At 35.9% G+C, this 22,459-nt stretch overlaps 3 protein-coding genes and 2 non-coding genes across 8 annotated transcripts; 4 read left to right on the top strand and 1 right to left on the bottom strand.

Annotated features, from left to right (window-relative positions):
• The first annotated feature begins 160 nt into the window (after nucleotides 1-160).
• On the top strand, nucleotides 161-7,616 carry LOC109088996 (nucleolar protein 58-like). 3 transcript variants are annotated; one of them, XM_042757813.1, is made up of 15 exons: nucleotides 161-364; nucleotides 913-989; nucleotides 1,401-1,453; nucleotides 1,703-1,827; nucleotides 2,171-2,307; nucleotides 2,518-2,582; nucleotides 2,693-2,827; nucleotides 3,548-3,693; nucleotides 3,873-3,999; nucleotides 4,108-4,406; nucleotides 4,677-4,738; nucleotides 5,468-5,616; nucleotides 5,713-5,825; nucleotides 7,001-7,093; nucleotides 7,166-7,616. In XM_042757813.1, exons 1-15 carry the CDS (start codon nucleotides 200-202, stop codon nucleotides 7,214-7,216), a joined length of 1,797 nt encoding a protein of 598 aa, XP_042613747.1. In that variant the 5' UTR covers nucleotides 161-199; the 3' UTR covers nucleotides 7,217-7,616. The 3 variants fall into 3 exon arrangements, 2 of the variants coding, with proteins under 2 accessions (XP_042613747.1, XP_042613746.1); XR_006160215.1 differs by having other exon boundaries at nucleotides 169-364; nucleotides 5,708-5,816; XM_042757812.1 differs by lacking the exons at nucleotides 7,001-7,093; nucleotides 7,166-7,616 and having other exon boundaries at nucleotides 168-364; nucleotides 5,708-5,820.
• Nucleotides 1,531-1,621, top strand: LOC122145439. Its single transcript, XR_006160327.1, has one exon. It is a non-coding gene; the product is annotated as a small nucleolar RNA SNORD70 (small nucleolar RNA).
• LOC122145440 lies at nucleotides 1,939-2,022 on the top strand. The gene has a single exon (XR_006160328.1). It is a non-coding gene; the product is annotated as a small nucleolar RNA SNORD11B (small nucleolar RNA).
• A 1,991-nt stretch (nucleotides 7,617-9,607) lies between the features above and the next one.
• Nucleotides 9,608-12,978, bottom strand: LOC109089023 (transcription factor 24-like). Of its 2 annotated transcripts, none has more exons than XM_042757814.1 (3): nucleotides 12,688-12,973; nucleotides 11,238-11,516; nucleotides 9,608-11,055 (listed from the first exon to the last, which is right to left on the bottom strand). In XM_042757814.1, the coding sequence occupies exons 1-3, from the start codon at nucleotides 12,943-12,945 to the stop codon at nucleotides 10,948-10,950; spliced, it is 645 nt and encodes a 214-aa protein (XP_042613748.1). In that variant the 5' UTR covers nucleotides 12,946-12,973; the 3' UTR covers nucleotides 9,608-10,947. The 2 variants fall into 2 exon arrangements, with proteins under 2 accessions (XP_042613748.1, XP_042613749.1); XM_042757815.1 differs by having other exon boundaries at nucleotides 10,938-11,055; nucleotides 11,217-11,516; nucleotides 12,688-12,978.
• Nucleotides 12,979-14,445: 1,467 nt separating this feature from the next.
• Nucleotides 14,446-22,444, top strand: LOC109080420 (ribosome biogenesis protein wdr12). Its single transcript, XM_042757811.1, has 13 exons — nucleotides 14,446-14,607; nucleotides 14,783-14,877; nucleotides 15,179-15,273; nucleotides 16,035-16,141; nucleotides 16,231-16,346; nucleotides 16,500-16,654; nucleotides 17,429-17,474; nucleotides 17,604-17,686; nucleotides 17,775-17,915; nucleotides 20,184-20,289; nucleotides 20,371-20,503; nucleotides 20,588-20,660; nucleotides 21,712-22,444. Exons 1-13 carry the CDS (start codon nucleotides 14,567-14,569, stop codon nucleotides 21,787-21,789), a joined length of 1,269 nt encoding a protein of 422 aa, XP_042613745.1. The 5' UTR covers nucleotides 14,446-14,566; the 3' UTR covers nucleotides 21,790-22,444.
• Nucleotides 22,445-22,459: the final 15 nt, after the last annotated feature.

The raw sequence follows: 22,459 nt of genomic DNA, 5'->3' as shown, positions 1-22,459 counted from the left end.
AGATGTTTAACATTAACCCATAATAATTAAAATACAATATAAACATACAGAGCTGAAAATCTGAACATGAACAGTAAGGAGTTGGTGTTTTAAGTGCATAGTCTGTATATGTGGTCTTGTAATGCCAATGAAAACAACACGAGGTTCCTCTAGTTCAGACGAGAGTGTACATGCGCACTTTTCGTCGGTAGTACTGCGCATGCGCACACTGTCTCCATGTGCACCGCGTGGACGAGCGTCTCGCTGTGCTGTAGCGGAAGACTCTCAATGTGGAGAGCGCGGCAGTGAACTTTATTTAGGGCGAGAAAAAAAAATCAAAATGTTAGTGTTATTTGAAACTGCCGCTGGCTATGCCATCTTCAAGGTAAGCACATTTGTTATGATGTTAAAGTTGATGTCATGATGTTTTCGCAGAAGTAGTTATTAATAGGTTTTGGGTTTACTATTAGCTAGCCAGCGTAGTTAGCAGTGCTCTCAGTCCTAAACCATTCGGAAAGTCGCAAGTTAAACCTTTTAAGTACTAATTTCGTGAATGTACATGCGGAATTTTTTGTAACTATGTATATAACCAGATTTTTAAGTGGGGGTCAGCAAGTTACGGGTCAGATTGTGTCGTGTGGCCCAGCCACGTTGTGTCTTCGCAGCTGCGCATGAGCTCTTCTCTGGCTGTTCTTCACGTTAGGACGATTTTTAAATCAGTCAGTCGTAGAAAATATAATTTAGTTGTCAGAATTTTTTAAAGCTGTTTTACATGAGTTACTATTAAAGAAGCTCTGTAAGTTACAGTGTAAAGCGACATGTTACTACTGGAACAAGGGTCCACATGGTACTCAGCAGCCATTATTTCATGGGAATTTTAGGCATCTCCGTCATGAAAGATAGCTTTAAAGATCAGCTTTTTGTTTTGTGCAGGTCCTGGATGAACAGAAACTCCAGCAGGTGGACAGCCTGTGGAAGGAGTTTGAGACGCCAGAAAAAGCCAACAAAGTGTAAGTTGTAGTTTTGTGAATGTAATTTTCCTACTGTGTTAGTTCTCAGAAATAAGAATAAGAAAGAATTTTGTTTATGGCAGAACTACAAATTTTAAGCATTCACACTTTCATGGAAAACCGGGAAATATATGATGCTGTTGTCCATGACTAGACAAGTCACTGGAATTAATAAAATAAGTCCATTTCTGTGGTGACTATATTCTTTTTCGCTTGCATTAAGATAACATGATTACAAACAACTAGGAAGCTCACAGCGTTTCTCTGACTGAAATGTGTGGGAACACTAAACATTTTTAAAAAATCTTGGTAATCTGTCACTGTGTCCTACTCTGTGAATATTTCATTTATTTTTATTTTCAATTGTGCATTGTCAGTAACACTCTTTGTATGTTTTTTTTTCTCCTTCAGTGTAAAACTGAAGCACTTTGAGAAGTTCCAGGACACAACAGAAGCTCTTGCAGGTGCTGAATTGAAACATCAACTCCTGTTATCCTTTATTTGTGCTTTATTTATGAATACAAAGCTGTTTGGCTGTCCTTCAGCTGTGTGTCTATGATGTTTCTGTATATCTGATTCAAGCATGAGGTCACCAAACAGTAATTCGTCACTACCACTGAGACCACAGATTTCACTTCATTTATCTATATATATATATATATATGTGTGTGTATGTTAAAAAAAAAACTTTTCTTTTCTTGTGTCAATATCAGCGGCCACGGCGATGGTGGAGGGGAAATTGGGGAAAAGTCTGAAAAAAGTTCTCAAGAAAGTTGTGGCCAAAGAGGCTCATGAGCAGCTGGCCATCACTGATGTCAAACTAGGAGGAGTCATTAAGGTAAATGGTGGATTTTCTAAATATTGGGGGAAATGTGCTGTACAGGCCAGTGCAGTTTGCTATATGCATTCCATATGAAGTCATATTAAAGATATTTGCACTATGAAACCCTACGAGCTGTGATGATGACGACCTTTGCGTCATGTTGCTGAAAATTCATGAAGCCTTTTTGTCACTACCTCATCTGAGCTTGTGTTTAACCCTTGAAGAATCATTTGGTAGCGGTTTATTTATGGTTATGCATCAGGGCTGGTAATATGCAAAGATTGTAGTTTACTTCTAGGACTGTCATTATAACTCTCTGTAAGTTGTGTTAGCTGAGACTCTTTGTTGCCCTCTGCAGGAGAAGCTGAACCTGAGCTGTGTGCACAGCCCTGCTGTAGCTGAGCTCATGAGAGGCATCAGAAACCAGATGGAGGGGCTTATCACAGGTCTTCCTGCCAGAGAGATCAGTGCCATGTCTCTCGGTTTGGCCCACAGGTTAGTTTACAGTTAAAATAATAAATCTCAAGATTTACACTTTTTTTTTTTTTTTTTTGCTCTTGTCAATGATTATTTCTTGCTGTCTGATTTCTCTGAGGATACTAATCAGCATTCGTCACTACCACTGAGACTTCACATTCACATTACTCTCAACATTCATGGTTCTGTGCAGCGATTGACTGGTTTTCTTGTCATATTTCCTCTCAGTCTTTCACGGTACAAGCTGAAGTTCAGCCCAGACAAGGTGGACACCATGATTGTTCAAGCCATTTGTAAGAAATATTTTTATTCATTTGTGCATACTTGAGAGCATCTATAGATTGGAAATGGCTTAAACGGCTATACACCTGGTTCTGTCTCTTACTCTGCTGCTCATCTGCAGCTCTGCTGGATGATCTGGATAAGGAGCTCAATAACTACATCATGCGCTGCAGGGAATGGTACGGCTGGCACTTCCCAGAGCTTGGCAAGATCATCACAGATAACCTGGCGTACTGCAAGAGTGTCCGCAAGATTGGTTAGTACACGCTTGTAAGCATTTTATGAAGATGTCTAGATCAGATCTATTAGATGCTTTTACCTTTTGTTGGAAAGAAAAAGTTTTCATTTCAGTTTTCCTCCCAAACAGTGAGGTCTAAAAGTTGCAGATTAAGTAGGAACAAATTTAGAAATATATCAGGTAGATCAACCAAAAATTGAACTTTACCTGCCCTCAGACCATCCAAGATGTAGATGAGTTTGTTTCTGCATCAGAACGGATTTGGGGAAATCTAGCGTCATATCACTTGTTCATCAATGGAGGCTCTGCAGTGAATGGGTGCCGTCAGAATGAGAGTCCAAAAAGCTGATTAAAAAATCATATTATTCCACAATTATTATTCCTTATTCCATATTATTCCTCCAGTCCATCAATTAACATCTCGTGAAGTGAAAAGCTGCATGTTCTATTTATTTATTTATTTATATATATATAATACATATTAATATATATATAAATACATATTATATAAAAATAATAATTATTAAAAAAAACCTCATCATCAAGACTTGACCTGACTTTTTTTTTTTTTTTTTGCTGAAATATTTAAAATAATAATATTAAATAATAAGAAATACATTTAGGATTTGTTTTAATTTTATTTTAATTTTTTTTTTTTGTGGGAGGAATATTTGAAAAATATTTAAAAATATTTAAAATGCAATGTTGAACTGTATTTTTCTTCTTCCATATGTCTAGGTGATCGCACAAATGTGGCATCGATGGAGTTGTCTGACATTCTGCCAGAGGAGATTGAGGCAGAGGTTAAGCTAGCTGCAGAGATCTCCATGGGAACAGAGGTGTCCGAGGAGGACATTGCCAACATCATGCACCTGTGTGACCAGGTGTGTTAAACATAAAAATTAAGTTTAGTTTAGATATTTCAGCACCTTGTTGCTTTTAATTGGTTTACATTAATTCGTTTTAACCGTAGTTCCATTGTTAATTTTAAATCCCACCCTTTAAGGAAACTTATCACCTCTGGTGTATTAATGCATTTTCTTTTCTCTTTCTCATTCTCTAGGTGATTGAAATTACAGAGTATCGCTCACAGCTGTATGATTATCTGAAGAATCGTATGATGGCAATTGCACCCAACCTGACAGTCATGGTGGGAGAATTAGTGGGAGCCCGTCTCATTTCACATGCAGGTGAGCATGGTGTTTGAAAGTGTTAATTTACTTGTGATGAAACCTCTACCCACTGTCTAATATTGCATTTTTTTAAAAAAATTAATTTTCTTGTGTTTGGCTCTTCAGGATCTCTGCTGAACTTGGCCAAGCATCCTGCGTCCACTGTACAGATTCTCGGGGCAGAAAAAGCTCTGTTCCGTGCTCTGAAAACCCGCCGGGATACACCTAAATACGGCCTCATCTATCACGCCTCTCTGGTGGGGCAAACCACAGCCAAGAACAAGGGTAAAATCTCCAGAATGCTGGCTGCTAAATCAGCCCTTGCCATCCGTTACGATGCGCTGGGAGAAGATACCAATGCAGAGATGGGAGTGGAAAATAGAGCCAAGTTGGAGGCACGATTACGCTACCTGGAGGAGAAAGGGGTTAGTTGATATGGGGTACTTTTTTTTTTTTATCTGTGATCATGTGTCACAAGCGGTGATGAAGATGGCTTCATGTCACAGTCCTGAAAAAACCATGTGGGTCATTTAGTCACTATCTCTTCTGAGCTTGGTTTTTATTTGCTCTTTATATGCAGATGTTGTATACAGCACTTCTTTCATAGGAAAGCATGCTAAAGTAAAGCAACACATTGCATTTGCAGTCAGAATGATAAATCCTTGATAAATAGTTTTGTCGATTTTCTGTCCTAGATCAGACGCATCAGCGGGTCAGGAAAAGCTCTGGCAAGGGCTGATAAATATCAACACAAGAGGTGAGTGTTTTTTCATCCACGTTGTTTAGATCTTACTTCACGACAACACTTTTGACATACTGGCATTAAAGTGTTTTGGGACAGGATGGTTTTTTTAATGAAAGAAATTAACTTTTATTCAGCAAGGATGCATTAAATTAATCAAAAGTCACACTAAAGATTTATAATTTTACAATCGATTTTCTTGTTCTTTTGATCTTTCTTTTCATCAAAAAATATCTTGAAATAAGTTAAGTTGATTTAAATTGTAATAATATTTCAGAATATTGCTGTTATTACCCTGTTTTGAATAAATAAATGCAGCTTTGGTGAGCATAAGAGATTTTTCAAAAACAAAAAAAATTAAGTAACTAATTCCAGTCACACATCAGATTATAATTCAAATGTGAATTAAGTAAATGTTAAAGGTCCATAATCTTTTTTTTTTTTTTTTTTCAAGACAATCTCAGTTAGTGCCCTCATATGCTTCGCTTAAAGTCTTTGGCCTATTGTGGATTATGAATGTAACACACTGTGATTTCACTTTTGGCCGCTACAGAGATTTGTTACAGAAATACTTCATATTTTTATTATTATTATTAAAGTATTAAAGATTATATTTATAAAGTATGCTATTTATTGACCTTCTGTCTGTAAGATCTGTTACTGATACAGAAAAAAATTACTTTTAATATCTTGCCAAATTTAATTTGTGACAGCCTTAGATTTACATGTTTTACTTCCTACCAGTGATGTAAAGGTATACGACCCATCTGGGGACTCCACACTCCCCACTGTATCAAAGAAAAGGAAGATTGAAGAGGTAGAGGAGGGCGAGGAGGAAGAGAAGCCAGTGGAGGCTAAAGCCAAGAAAGTAAAGAGGGAAGCCCCCACAGAAGGTAAACATCTATATAGCATAACACTATGGCTTAACTGGTTTTGCAGACGCACATTAAATACAGATGAACATTAAATGAATATTAATCACAGAAGAGCAGAAACAGAGACACCAAAGAAGAAGAAGAAAAAGGAGAAGAAGAAAGCGGAGGAGGAATCCAAGCCAGAAGAGGAGGAGAGAGCCATCAGCCCGGCAGAGGAGGTGAGAGGGGTGGAAAGATTAATTCATCTCTGGTTGATGGTGCATTTAATTCTCTGAGTCATTAATATGCTGACATGGGATCATTCTTTCTTTAAAGGGATAGTTCTCCCAAAAAATGAAAATTACCCCATGATTTACTCACCCTAGGTGTATATGACTTTCTTCTTTCAGACAAATCCAATCGGAGTTATATTGAAAAATGTCCTGGCTCTTCCAAGCGTCATAATGGCAGTGAATGGGTGTTATTTATCAATAGTCCAAAAGAAGTCCAATAAAGTGCATCCATCCATCATAAAAAGTGTATGGGGGTGAATAAAGGCCTCCTGAAGCGAATCGATGTTTTTTTAAGAAAAATATACATATTTAAAACTTTATAAACTGTTATGTGTAGCTTCAGCAAACTGTTATAGACACATTGACAATAGAACATTGTTCTTCTCTTGAGAAGCACGGAGGAGAGAGCAAAACAAAACACCAGTCACGAATTAGAAGTACAAAACGAGGATTTGTAAAAAAAAAAAATCTCAGAGGATTTCGAGCTAAGCTAAGAAGAGACTGGTTTTCCTTTGCTCCTTTACACATCGAACACATCCTATTCTCACCGAACCTTACTCTACACCTGCGTCATCCGCTGGACGCCACTCTCTTGTGTAACGCACATACGATAGTTAGCGGAAGCTAGAGATTACTGTTTATAAAGTTTGAATATGGATATTTTTCTTACAATAGGCATTGATTTGCTTCAGGAGGCCTTTATTCACCCCCCGGAGCCGTGTGGGACACTCTTTTTGATAGATGGATGGGCTTTTTGGACTTCTTTTGGATTATTAATAAATAACACCCATTCACTGCCATTATAAAACTTGGAAAAGCCAGGACTTTATATATATATATATATATATATATATATATATATATATATATATATATATATATATATGTTTATATATATATATATATATAAAACTCTGATTGGAATTCATCTGAAAGAAGAAAGTCATATAAACCAAGGATGCCTAGAGGATGAGTAAATCATGGGTAATTTAAATTTTTGGGTGACCTATCCCTTTAAGTCCAGCTTATCTGAGGACCAGATTTTACATTGAAACACTTCTTTGAGCACTTATATGATGTGTGATAAGTACGTCTTGTAGTTTCTACATGTTACTACTCATGCTTTATAGATGACAAAAAAGAAAAAGAAGGAAAAGAAACGAGCGGCTGAGGAGGAGCCGAAGGAAGAGGTGGAAGAAGCGGCAGTCAGTCCAGCAGAAGAGGTGAGGACCATGATGCCAAACGCAATCATATTTTGTTTTATAAATCCTAATGTTTTTTTTTTCCTTTTACAGACAACAGAAAAGAAGAAGAAAAAGAAGAAAAAGGTTAAAGAGGACGAATAGATGAATTGGACTCTTTTTTTTTTTTTTTTTTTTTTTTTTTTTTCCTGAACTTTGTTGTATATAACATGACATTTTAATAGTTTTTGGACGTCACATCCCCCTTTTGTGTGTCTGGCCCAGCTCACAATCAACAGTTCCAGTGGACTGTCGTCATTCTTTAAAAAATATATTTTAATTATAGGACATTTTCTCTCCATATTGCTTGATTGCTAGAAAAAAAAGTCGATAAATTTATATAATTTGATGCTTCTGTGTATCGAGTTGTACTGGATCATACAGTTTAGTTAGTCTTTTTTAAGTGAATGTTTTCATTTTAAAGTGAATGAGTGGGATCACATTATAAAAGAATGATCTGTGAGGAGTATGTTTTGTGATTATTAAATACTGTATGTTTCTAGCATGTGAGCTCATTTTTTTGTTTTGTGCTTTTTCATGGTTAGTGCATTATACAAAGTGTAACATTGAGTTGTAGTTTAGAAATATATTGGCTGTTGAACTTCAGCCACAGGGCTGCTCGCCCAAATCTGTAGTTCTGCACTTGACCCGTTTTAATTAAAATCTTTTCAATTCAAATCCAAAGAACTTTGTTCCAGATGATCTCAATCCCAAAGAGGAAATAAGATGCTGCTTACAAATTTAGTGGAGATGAAACTCTGGAGCATGAGGACATTTAGCCAAATCTTAGGATGGAGTATTTCATGTTTTATTTGTGTGTGTGTGTTTTACATTCCTCTCTGGTTCCTCCTCTATCCTTGTTCCAGTAAGATCAGGCCAAGTCAAGAAACTTGGCCAAAATACTGCATAAATTTAGCCAGCCATCAGTATGTTCTAGGTCTAATGAGCAGAAGATAGAGCAGCAATTTTGATTATCTCTTTAACATGAGAGGAAGTGACAGATTCTGGATATCACTGTACCTCTGAGCCAAGCTACAGTAAATCAGCTCTTAAGGAGAAAGCAGCTCGTTTTTAATATTTGTAGGCAAAAAGGCATAGAACTTAATTATCAGTTTGCGCTCAAGCATAAAATGTAAAAATGTTACACCACACTCAGTTTCTTGTTCATCAGCAAATGCAATGGATTATCCAGTTTTTTACTCAAAGACCTACAAAATGTTTTAAATGTAACTAGAAAATGTGATGTTTGTTATAAAAATGGCTGTGGAATTACAAGAGTTATTATGAATTAGTTATATATGTATCAATTTACATCCACACCTTGCAGTCAGATTTTAAAATAAAATAAAAAATGCTAGAGTGAGTTAATGTTTGTTTTGTCTTATTTTTAGATCTAAAATCGAGATAATTTACTTTAAAAACATTTTTAGAAATCATTTAGATTAATGTTTTTATGGAACTTGAGTAGGCACTAATATTGCGTCAGACTAAAAAAAAAGTGTTGACATGTTTATCCCATAGATCCCAGAATTTCCTCAATTAATTACAGTATTCAGTATTATCATTAAAACCAGATCCATTCATCTTCAGCTTAATGTTACTTGGTGAGAACACTCCTTAAATGGTGAGGATGAGTTGTGGTGGCAGAGACTCTAACGCAGCAAACATTTGCCCTTGTTCTCTGGCTGCATAACCCTTGCCTTAGTAGCGCAGTCCTCTCTAGTCCGTTTTGGCTATTAACATGAGAAAATGGTTTTATCAGGAACTTGGACAGATTTACGGAGTTGGCCTTGACCATTTCTTATGGATGGGAGCCCTTGTTTTGCAAAGCTCTGGATATGAATAGTTGAGAATGGTCATGTGGCTCACCACACAAACACAACACAAATTTAGCCACTTTTATGGTGGTTGACATGTTTGAACCAGTGTCTTGAAAGTGCATTTATTTTGTAAAATAACTGATGCAAGTAGCAATGTATAATACAAGTAAAATACAAACTCTAGATTTAGAGTGCTGAAAAATGAGTTCCTTATAAATTTCATGGTAATTTACATCAGTGTGAAGTCAGGCTTTGGCTTTGTTAAATAATATAGATCACAAAGGTGATGATCTTTGACCTTTAGCATTATGCTTTGTGTAAACATTTTTGCTTATTAGTATGACATCGAAGGTCAGCAGCAAAGACATTGATTGATAAAATGGGATTTAACATATTTAATTATTGCAGGTTTGCATCATATTCTGAGTTTCCCTTATTCATTTTGAGGAATACTGATTCTGTTTTTGTGCGAGTGAGATGAGTACATGTTCACATTTGGTCTCACTACAGTAAGCATCATGTTTACACAGCACACACAGTGCTCTCACTCCCAATTTCTCTCAACATGAAGACAGGAGAGCTGTCAGCCAATAAATGGGGATAAACAAAGTAACTGGCATTATTTGAAAAAGTAACATATTTTCTTGTAAATTAAAAAGTAATGCTTTACTAGTTACTTAGGGGGCAAAAAGTAATCTGATTATCCATCTTGGGTTAATTGTTATGCATCACCCCCATGCATTTTTATTCATAACAATACAAATTTAACATGACTGATGAAAGTGGTAAAGTACCTCTGGAATATTTTCTACTATCTTCAATTGCAATGAAATCTCTCAAAACACATTATTTTGATAAAATAATCATTTTATTCTTGTACTATAATAAAAAGAAACATGAAGAAGTTTTTTCTCATTTGAGACTGAATTATTCATGCGTGGGTTAAACAGCATTAAAGGTGGTCCTAAATGAATTTTAAGAATTTAAGAAGTAGCTTAGACCACTGTTTAGTTTTTCACTAGCTCTTATAATTTGTAATGATTTGGGATTTTTGAAGTTAAATAAATAAGAAAATGCTGTGTTTTTAGTGTGGATCTGCTAAGCTACCCATGATTGAGAGGACATGGGGGTTCTCCACTCATGTGTGGTTGCCAAGTGTTCCTTATAATAATCCTCCCTTCCCACTAATCAAGACATTCATTTTATTACTATCAAGTACAGAACAGGCACATTAAACCCAAATACTCAAGATAAGGCCGGTAGAGATAAAGTGACCTGTTAATTTAGTTATGCTCTAAATGGGTAAAAACGTAAAGGAACATTCTAGATTAAAAGGTAGTATCTACTCTAGAATGTATACAAGAGGGTAAAAAATCCAACATATGTTAATATATATAAATCAAAAAAGTTAAGTTTTTTTTTTACATGCATGTTCACTTGAAGTAGCATCCTTTCTTTTTACTAAACCTTTTTTAAATAGTACCTACCCGAACCAGTCTAAATAGTCACTTATAGTGCATTATTATAGGTGTACCGTAGTGATTCAGGACAAGCCAAAAACACGGTTTGGAAAATGGATTCATGGTGTACACGCTTATTTTATAAATGTCGTAAATTTTGAACACAAAAAAGTTACGGACTGCAGCTTTAATTACAGAATTTCTGGAATGCAAATGAATAGACCACTTTATGTTACAATGTATTTAAAAAAGTGAATGCTCTGTTTTTGACCCACATTTTATGTTTCAAAAATACAGCTTAATATTCTATTGACAGTCTCTGTGTCATGATGTCTATTACCACAGACAATATTTTCTATCACAACCGGCTACAGTATAAATGTGGAATAATATAAAAACACAATTATATACTAGTGTTTAATCAAAATAAAAGGAAAATTATGTGGAAATATCTAGTATTTAACTAAAAAAGAAATCATATTTACAAAAATCAATTTCTAACATGCATCAGTGTTTTCCAACAATGACTGAGTATCTGAAATGTCTTCTCAGTCCATTAGTCTGCTTTCACCTTAGGCAGACAACATGCCTCCTGACTGATCTGTGCTCCTGTCAGTCGCTCTCCTATGTTCCCGCAGTACAGAAGAGAACGCATGGGCCATTTCTGTGAAAGAAGACACAAGTCCATCACTTTAATCTTTCTCCATGTATATATTAAATACACAAGATAGCCTACTGAATCCCTTAAAAAACCTAGAAAAGATGTTACAATAATGTAAAACTTTAAATAGATAGCACTATATAACATGTTATTTCATATCATACCTAATATTAACAAGCATTCACCTTCACAGGATGCAGGTACTCTGCTCTTTGCAGGATGGTATGGTCACCCAACATCCCACCCTGGTCCAGGGTTTCGGTCAGGTGGGCGATATAGTTGGTGGCCAGTACCAGGACGTCCAGCTTGGAGAGTTTTGTGTCGGGAGGGACGGAGGGTAAGGCAGCCTGCAGGCTGTGGAAGGCTTGTCTAAGGTTCCGAACGCGACTCCTCTCTCTCGCTGCATTCTCAGGAGAGTTTTGGGTCTTACATGCACTGGATGGAGCTGTCGGTCCAGACCTTACCTAAGAAGACAATCAAAAAGGAACGAGGGAAAACTTCTTACCATGTCTTGTGAATCTTTAGAGGTGGGTCCCACTTTATATAAGGTATCTTTAATTACTAGTTGTATCAAACTACTAGTACTTTATTACCCAAGAAAGTACTAAGGTAGCTACATGGGTTAAGTTCAGGTTCAGGGTTAGTACCTAGTTATTATCAAGTTATTGTAATTGCTATAATAAGTACATAGTATGTACACAAAGAACATGTAAAATAAATGCTATCCAAAAATGAATAATTGTTAGGTACGATGTATTTATTGTGTTCATGTGGGATTGCAAAACACTTTTGCTGCTACTGATGAGGAATACGGGTAGGTTAGGGACAGGTTTAGCAGTATGGGTAAGTTTAAGGGTGGTTAAAGGGTCAACAGTGTAATCACAGATGCATTTACTTAAATTAATTACAGCCGTAATTATATGAATGTATTTTTAAACTGTAAGTACAATGTAAATACCTTTGTCTACACAATAATTGCATTGTACACTTTGAAAAAAATGTTCTTTCAAAGTTGTAAATAATTTTGTTTTGTTTTTAATTAGTTTACTTAGTTTATAATTAGTTTTTCTACTTCATTTATGTTACTTGGTGTTTCTTTGTAATTTTTGTGTGAAATTAAGCTATTTCTAAGATAGAATTGCTTCTACACTTTTTTAGTGTATCTAATTATTCATTTTAACTTTAGTACAAAGTATTTAAATATAATCTAAAGTGGGTTTGAAATCTATTGAAAGCTTTTATTTAGCCTTTTTCATTGTAATACATACTTTTCATTATAAACTATATTATCAGCAAAGAAGTGAAAAGTTAAAATTAAATATTTCAGAAATTTTTAGTATAATATAACGTTTTTTAAATATTTGTAATAGTTTTAGAAATAATATTTATTTAATAATATCATTTATAATTTATTATTTATTTGTTAATATTTATTTAAAATATATATAAAAAAAATATTAATAAAAAAAATTCAACATTCTGTACTGAAGCAATTTGGAACTAATTTGTAAAAAGCTATATGCGCATGTTGATACACAATAAAACCCAACTCATGATGTCTTATTTCTCTTCATAACCAAACGTTTTAAATCCTTTTGCGCGCAAACCACTTCATCCACTTCTTCCTTCACTCACCCACTTCTTTGGCTCTCGATGTGTTTCCTGTTTCATGCATGGTTGTGTCCATCTCTGTGTCCGCACACTCCTTCTGCCCATCTCTCTCCTCTCCTGTGCCACATCCTCTTCCAGAGCTCGCTCTGCCATGAGAACCACCGGCCAGACCACCGAAACAGTGTGTAAATGACAGCATTTGAGCGTTTCCTTCGAAATGCTTGAAGGGGTTCGGCCCTCTCCTCCACCCAAAGGCCCAATGTCCACGCCGCTCGGCTCCATCCCCTCCCTCTGCCTTATCTGGTGAGGTAATGTTGGGATCTTTAAGCGGTACGTTATCTCTCAAACTGCCTCCCACGGGTGCTCACTGCCAAGGGAGCAGACTCAGGAGAGTTGCATGGTGTCCCCAGACAGGTCGGCAACAGCGGAGAGTCTTGGGAAAAACAGAGAGGCCTCTTGCAGCTGCGGACCCACAGCAGACACTACCTTGACCCCTCGGCCTGCTGGGACGACGTGACCTAAACAGTGCAAAGTTACTATGTCGGCTGTCAGTTTGATGGGTGTTGATCAGACTGCTTGGGACATGTTTGTCAAGGATGTCTGGATAAAGAGATGTGATGTTGTGCGTAAACATGATATATTGCTGTTCGTTCAGAACTGTGATGTGTACAAGAGCACAACAACAGGAAGTAGAAGAACATGGCTTTTTAAAAAGACAAAGTATGAAATACATATCACATCTGCTGTTTAACTGCTACTGGCTGACAGGCCATCACATATTTGAAAAGAACGCAGGAAAATGGAACAAAGTTCCTCTGTACTTGCACAATTTATTGAACTATGGATTCAGTTCTGTCTGTTCTAAAAGGTTAGTTCTGTCTAGTCTGTTATAATATAAAAATACTAAAATACTACTCCACAAAAGGAAACATCATTGATCAGAGGTTGTTCTTTCATAGCTCAAGATATATATAGAAATTTATACATATGAACGTATTTATATTGTGATATTATTTTCTTCCGTAGAGAAAATAACAATAGAATTGAATAAGAAAAACTGTTAATATATAGTCAGAGCATGAGGGAAACCATGGCAGAGCATGCCCTGATTGCATTTCACCCAAAAATCAAAAGAAATTATATTTTGCTTGCTGAAAAGAATATTTTAGGACCATATTATATACAATCGTCGGTCGAAAAAAAAAAAAAAGGCTAAGCAATAAGCTTTGGTCTTAACTTTGAGCTAATGGTTTTAACCGCATGAATGAACATCCGAGGGCTTAACTATACTTAATGTATAGTGTCTCATGTAATCACTCAATGTCAGTGTTTCATCCATGGAAATACACAAAAATGTGTATAACAAAAAGTTATTGTAGGAATGTATAGCTAATGTGGGGTAATGTGAAGTAATCAGCAATTGTAGAATTAATTCAAGGTTTGAGTTATACACTGAATTTCTAACATGGTCTATGGAACGATTAGTCAGCCACCCCATGTATAAAACTCTAGAGTTTTATAAGACTCAGTGTGAGACATGGTTAAGATCTCTTTTGTAATTCTAGACATGGGAGATTTCTGGTGTTTTTTCAGGAAAAGATCTGAGAAGCAGGGGAGAGCAGTAAAATGTTTCCATTGTGCAGCATCTCGTTATGGATTTACACTGAATCAAACATATTTTACAACATTTACAATGAAAATCCACAGACACTTTAGCTGCTTTGTATTTTCGTTCAGCATGGAGCTCAAATCAGACATGAAGAGTTGCAAAGGCACTTGTCGAACATCGATTGCTCTGTGATCGACTCTCACGTCTTCCACTCGCACGCATTGGGGAGCCACATGGTGAAGTTCGCCACGGATTAGACGTGTTTTCTAAATAGTTACAGTATAACAAGATAAAATGTCGCAGGTACAGGCCCGGTTCTTCACCGAAAACAAAAAGTGAGTATATTTGGTGTGCATAATACAAATAGCTGAAACGTTTAGCTTGCTAGTATTCATAGTGTTGTTCATATAGTGAAGCTGTGCTCAGAATGATCTGGGTATTTATCGGTTTTTAAATGAGACAGATGTAAGCTGTGTTTGCACGAGATGGAAGATGTTCTCTTCTCTGTAGGTATCTGGTAGATGATGTTCCCTTCTCCATCCCTGCTGCCTCGGAGGTGGCGGATCTCAGTGGTGTCATCAACAAGCTGCTGGAAGCCAACCATGGTCAGCTAGTTTACCATTCGTTTATTTTAATCACCTGTTTTCACCTTGTTATGCTGCAGGACGTCCTAAAAAACATTTTCCACAAATTGTGTGGAATCTGTTAGTAAGACTCTCACCGATTTAAGAATCATGGACTGTATTACAGAAACTTCCTGTCATAATTATTAAGAATTTAAAAAGTGAAATAGCCATGGTTACAAAACAGATAGGATGATCCTGTAATACAGCCCCTGACTGTTAGAGTGGCAGTGCTTGGTTGTATTTTTTCTTAGATTAGATTCACTCGTGTGTCTTTTTACAGATGGACACAAACATGTCGAGTTTGATTTCCTGGTTCGAGGTCAGTTTCTCCGCACTAAACTGGCCAATCACATGGAGACAGAGAACATCTCAACGGTATGGCAGTGGATTTCATTTAGTCACAAGCACACATCTGTACAGCCTGTTCACTGACCCTGTGATACATATTTTGGGCGCAAAAATGACAAGCTCAAATCAGATTGTTTGACAGTAAAGTATCATTTCAGTCAAACTATTTGAGACTGAATTTAAATGGATAGTTCAACCAAAAATGAAAATTCTGTCATCATTTATTCACCCTCAAGACTTCTGCTTATCTTTGGAACCCAAATTAAGATGATTTTTTTTTTTTTTTTATTGTCTCGACATTTTTACAAAAGATTTCTATTTCCAAATAAATGTTTCTTTGAACTGTCTTTTCATCAAAAATCTTGAAAAAAAAAAATGTGAAAAGGATATAAAATATTAAGCAGGACAACCGTTTTCAATAATAAATGAAATATTTCTTGAGCATCAAATCAGCGTATTAGAATGATTTCAGTATGATCATGTGATTGAATAAATAACATTTTATAATGTATTACAACAGAAAACAGTTAGTTTAGATTGTAGTAATATTTTACAATATTACTGTTTTAATATTCTCGAATAATTTTTATCTATCCATTGAAAATCCATGCAAACAAAATCTTCAAAAAGTAAAGAAAAAAATGACACTGTAAAAGTAATCCATATGAATTGGTGTAATTGTTTAACCATTTTCAAGCTGTTTTTAACATTCAAACTGCTATAAAAAACTTGCAAAAATATATTTGCAGTTTGGTTACATGCTCATCTCTGAGTGTGTGTGTTAACAGGAAGAAGTGGTGGAAATAGAATATGTGGAGAAGTTCACAGCCCCGCAGCCGGAGGAGTGTATCATGCATGATGACTGGATCAGCTCGGTGGAGGCAGATTCTGAATGGTGAACTCAACAGAAGCCAAAATTTAATTTGCTTGGACAGAATTGTGGCTGATCTATTAAACTCGTTTTACTCTGTGCCCGAATCCCAGGATCCTCACAGGCTCTTATGATAAGACTGCACGGATTTGGTCTATGGAAGGGAAGGCTGTGATGACTGTGGCTGGACACACTGATGTTGTGAAGGATGTAGCCTGGGTGAAGAGAGGTGAGAATCTTCAGACTGGATCATGAGTGCATTTATTTGATAGGTTCCCAGTATGAGATGCATAATATGTATTTGAATGTATGAATCTGAGAGTTAATGATGCATGAGGTTTCTGTCAGTTCTACCTGTGTTTGATGCTTCTGTGCCTCCTAGATGGTCTGAGCTCTCTGCTCCTGACCACTTCTCTGGATCAAACAATCATGCTGTGGGAGTGGAATTCTGAACGGAATGAAGTGAAGGCCCGACACTGTTGCCGTGGACACGCAGGAAGTGTAGACACAGTTGCCGTCGACCCCTCTAGGACGAAGGTTTGTGTGTGTTTGCTAGTCTTTTTTTCTTAAGAATTTAATATTCAGCAAGGATGCATTAATCAAAATTGACAGTAAAGATATATTTGTAATGTTACAAAAGACTTCAATTAACTTTCAATTAATTAAAGACTCCTGAAAAAAAAAATTATAACTGTTACCACGGAAATATTAAGCTGCAACTGTTTTCAACATTCATACTAATAAGAAATGTTTCTTGAGCACAAAATCAGCATATTAGAATAATGAAAACAGTTATTTTAAAATGCAATAATATTTTATAATATTACTGTTTTTCTGTATTTTTGATCAAATATATATACCCTTGGTGAGCATAATAGACTTCTTTAAAAAAATTATATATATGTGTGTGTATATATATATATATATATATATATATATATATATATATATATATATATATATATGTATATATATATATGTATATATATATAAATATATATATATATATATGTATATATATATGTGTATATATATATGTGTGTATATATATATGTGTGTATATATATATGTGTGTATGTGTGTATATATATGTGTGTATGTGTGTATATATATGTGTGTATGTGTGTATATATGTGTGTATGTGTGTATATATGTGTGTATATGTATATATGTATATATATATAAATTCTTACTAACACGAAACTTTTTTTTAAGATAATATCAGTAATAATAATAATATAACACCAAAAATAAGCTCATACATTTGATTTACTTTACATATGTGTGTCTCATGTTTTGTTTTCTCTTCAGTTTTGCAGTGGCTCATGGGACAAAATGCTTAAGATATGGTCAGCAGGTATGTTTTCTTTGGATCCTTCATTCTGTGAGATGTTTAATTCAAAAAGATTTACATAAAAAATACATAATTACTTAATAATTACATAATACATAAAAAAAATCTGACTCGTATTGTTGTTGTCCTCAGTGCCAACAGTGGAAGAGGATGAGATGGAGGAACCCAACAGGCCACGCAAAAAACAGAAAACAGAGCAGATGGGGCTCACGCGGGTTAGTGTCTGTGCATCCTCATGACACAAAGACTCTTGTTATTAATTAATGCTTTGCAGTTTTATAAATGCTTGTTATTCTGCTTTAGACTCCCCTCATGACTATCTCTGGTCATAATGAGGCAGTGTCCTCTGTGCTCTGGATGGATGCTGAGGAGCTGTGCAGTGCATCATGGGATCACACCATCCGTCTATGGGATGCAGAGACTGGTGGGCAGAAGAGTACGCTAGTGAGTGACACCAGCTCGATCCATTTGTTTTTTTTATTTGAAAGTGATTTGTTTATTTTTTTGCTTTTCTTATAAAACATCCTTAGTTGTCTAGTGACTGTATTTTACACATATGGACAGGAGAGCATGAAATGCTAATTACATTTACAGGTCCTTCTCAAAAAATTAGCATATTGTGAAAAAGTTCATTATTTTCCATAATGTAATGATAAAACTTAAACTTTCATATATTTTAGATTCATTGCACACCAACTGAAATATTTCAGGTCTTTTATTGTTTTAATACTGATGATTTTGGCATACAGCTCATGAAAACCCAAAATTCCTATCTCAAAAAATGAGCATATCATGAAAAGGTTCTCTAAACAAACTATTAACCTTATCATCTGAATCAACTAATTAACTCTAAACACCTGCAAAAGATTCCTGAGGCTTTTAAAAACTCCCAGCCTGGTTCATTACTCAAAACCGCAATCATGGGTAAGACTGCCGACCTGACTGCTGTCCAGAAGGCCATCATTGACACCCTCAAGCGAGAGGGTAAGACACAGAAAGAAATTTCTGAACGAATAGGCTGTTCCCAGAGTGCTGTATCAAGGGAACCTCAGTGGGAAGTCTGTGGGAAGGAAAAAGTGTGGCAAAAAACGCTGCACAACGAGAAGAGGTGACTGGACCCTGAGGAAGATTGTGGAGAAGGACCGATTCCAGACCTTGGGGGACCTGCGGAAGCAGTGGACTGAGTCTGGAGTAGAAACATCCAGAGCCACCGTGCACAGGCATGTGCTTTTGAACCAGAAACAGCAGCAGAAGCGCCTGACCTGGGCTACAGAGAAGCAGTACTGGACTGTTGCTCAGTGGTCCAAAGTACTTTTTTCGGATGAAAGCAAATTTTGCATGTCATTCGGAAATCAACGTGCCAGAGTCTGGAGGAAGACTGGGGAGAAGGAAATGCCAAAATGCCTGAAGTCCAGTGTCAAGTACCCCACAGTCAGTGATGGTCTGGGGGGCCATGTCAGCTTGCTGGTGTTGGTCCACTGTGTTTTATTAAGGGCAGGGTCAATGCAGCTAGCTATCAGGAGATTTTGGAGCACTTCATGCTTCCATCTGCTGAAAAGCTTTATGGAGATGAAGATTTCGTTTTTCAGCACGACTTGGCACCTGCTCACAGTGCCAAAAACCACTGGTAGATGGTTTACTGACCATGGCATTACTGTGCTCAATTGGCCTGCCAACTCTCCTGACCTGAACCCTATAGAGAATCTGTGGGATATTGTGAAGAGAAAGTTGAGAGACGCAAGACCCAACACTCTGGATGAGCTTAAGGCCGCTATCGAAGCATCCTGGGCCTCCATAACACCTCAGCAGTGCCACAGGCTGATTGCCTCCATGCCACGCCGCATTGAAGCAGTCATTTCTGCAAAAGGATTCCCGACCAAGTATTGAGTGCATAACTGAACATAATTATTTGAAGGTTGACTTTTTTTGTAATAAAAACACTTTTCTTTTATTGGTCGAATGAAATATGCTAATTTTTTGAGATAGGATTTTTGGGTTTTCATGAGCTGTATGCCAAAATCATCAGTATTAAAACAATAAAAGACCTGAAATATTTCAGTTGGTGTGCAATGAATCTAAAATATATGAAAGTTTAATTTTTATCATTACATTATGGAAAATAATGAACTTTTTCACAATATGCTAATTTTTTGAGAAGGACCTGTATATAAAGTTTACAAATTATTTATAAATAATAATAAATATTAATAATAATAAATGTTAATGTTTCTAAATAACAATGTATAAAAAATAGAAGTTTTATTTATTTTATAAATAATTTTTATTATTATTAATTATTATAATTAGCAGTTTATACTTATTTTTACCTATAAGGTTTTGCTTATTTATAGATAATAAATACAATATTATTATTATGATGATGGTGATGATAGGTGGGGGATTCTGGACAAGTGAAGGGTTTAATTTTTGCACCACTTGTGTCAGCAAGCGTAAAATAATGTCTGTTTTCAGACATGTTTCCCAAACAGACAAACAGAAAGTTAATTTTAAACATACACCATTGGTCTGTTGGGCTGATCGGGATGCTCATTCTTACGCAATATGTTAAAAGCACCACCATGTTTTCAGTTTGCTACTACTAGTCTCTGTATGTTACGTTGGGTCAGGAGAAAGTATTTTAAGAAATAAAAAATATTTACACATTACCATTAAGGATTGTTGGATTTACAGACTGATGTTCTTGTATTGCAGACGGGCAATAAGGTTTTCAACTGTATCTCATACTCTCCACTGTGTCGCCGTTTGGCCTCGGGCAGCACAGACAGACATGTGCGTCTATGGGACCCAAGATCTAAAGGTGACTATCAGAGATCCCATATAATGATGCCCTCTCCTCCTAACAGTTATTTTAATTGCTTATATTTCTATTTTTTTCCAGACGGCTCTCTAGTTCTCCTGTCTCTGACGTCCCATAACGGTTGGGTGACGGCAGTCAGGTGGTCTCCATCGCACGAGCATCAGCTTGTGTCAGGATCTCTAGATAATGTGGTCAAACTGTGGGACACAAGGAGGTGTGTGACTTACAGATACATTAAAACCCAAAACCATCAGCCACCGCATATCTGTCCCTAACAGTCCTGGTTTCTTCTTTACAGCTGTAAAGCTCCACTCTATGACCTTGCTGCCCATGAAGACAAAGTTCTGTGCGTGGACTGGACAGAGAATGGGGTACGACAAACCATCCAAATATTTGTCTGTTTTATCAGCACTGTTAAATACCCCAAGAACTCACATGGGTTGTTCACACAAAGATGAGTACTCTGTGTGATAAACATTTAGATATAGTAAAGTTTGTAAACTTTGGCTTGGGAAAGCCTGAAAGTTTAAAATGGTTCTAAAAATGTAAAAAAGATGGGATGATAGCATGATTTAACACACTGCTAGCATGTTTTATCTCATAGGTAGCATGTTTTATAGCATGATTTAGCACACTGGTAGCATGACTTATGTTGCTATCGTGTTTCTAGCATGATTTAACACTGCTAACATGTTTTAGCACATTGCTAAAATGAAACAAATTAATGTTTGTGTGTACATCTTTTAGCTTTGAGGCTATCAAAGTGCTAGCATGCTCAGATGATTTTTCTAAATTTGGGAAATAAAAACAGTATTGTTGACCTGAAGTTAGTCAGTCAGTCAGTCTAGAAAGGCAATGTCTCTTCTCCCTTAAATATGAATAGCGCTTGCTTCTGACTATCAATTTCTATAGTTATTTGGATGAAATGAGTTGTTGGTTTGTGCGTCTAACAATTGTTAATGGTGAAAAGCTCATTTTGAAAGTGTTTAATTATCCATAATACACAGCATTGGTTCTCAACCAGGGGCCCTCAACAAATCACCAACAAGTCAGAAAATTGTTAACATTGACTTATATGAACAGTTTTAATTAAAATATTAAAAACACTAAATATAAAGATGTACAACATTAAACTGGCATCATATTTTGAGTTTATTTGTTTTTATTACAAAGGTACTTATCAGCTTAGATATGACAGCCTTCAAATATTGTCTTGGAAAAATGTGGGTCAAAAAGTTTGAGAACCATTAGTTTAAGGTTTTTTCTGGCTGTACTTCTTACTTCCTGTTTAAATAGAAAATGCATCAACATGAGAAAGAAAGCTGTATTTTAAACCATTTCATGTCTTTGATAGTGAGTAAACTTGGAGTATATTTCTGTGGACTTATCACAATTTCTTTTCTCTGTCTGCTTTTCTTCTAGTTGATTTTGAGTGGAGGAGCAGATAACAAACTCTACACGTACAGATACTCGACATGCGTCTCGGATGCAGGGGCATAGAGCACTCTTCTGTCGCCGCTTGTCTTTTTACTTCAGGATCATCAAGGGAACATAAGCAACATCAACTTTGACTCTATAACCCACAAAAATCTTACTTACAAGATAAATATTTGCCTTACAAGAGACAAACACATAGTTCATGAACACATTTCTGTGTAAATCATGTGTAAAACTATTCTTATGTACACTGTCACATTCAATTCAGTGGGATGCTTTAGATGAGAACGGTTTAAAGAATCATTTGCACTAATTTGATGAGTTTCTGTTCAAAGAATTAGGCTTATTGACTCATCCAGCCTCATTCAATTAAATGTGACACCTTACATAATGTGTTTACCAGTGATTAACACACAAATTAATAAGTTTTGCTCATGTTTTATGAGTAAGGCACATGCACAATGTTTTTGTTTGCATTTATTCCTGTGATGCTCAATACAGCTTCTGAAACCAGTCACGTGTCAGGTTTTACTCTGTTGCCTTTCCATATATAACAAATATTAAATGATAAATTTGTTGGTTAGTTGTGTGGTAAATTGGTAAACTGTTTAGTATTCTGTGGTTTTAATACACATAATGCCTGTCGTTCAATATTACACTTTTCCAAATAATGCTGATTTTTGGACTGTATTGAACTGAAATAAATTCTAAATCAAAACGGCGAATAATTTAG

The sequence above is a fragment of the Cyprinus carpio genome, chromosome A6, assembly GCF_018340385.1.
Source record: "Cyprinus carpio isolate SPL01 chromosome A6, ASM1834038v1, whole genome shotgun sequence".
In the NCBI taxonomy this organism is placed as follows: Eukaryota; Metazoa; Chordata; class Actinopteri; order Cypriniformes; family Cyprinidae; genus Cyprinus; species Cyprinus carpio.
Note: the sequence above shows the minus strand (reverse complement) of the source record. Positions and strands in the feature narration are given on the sequence as shown.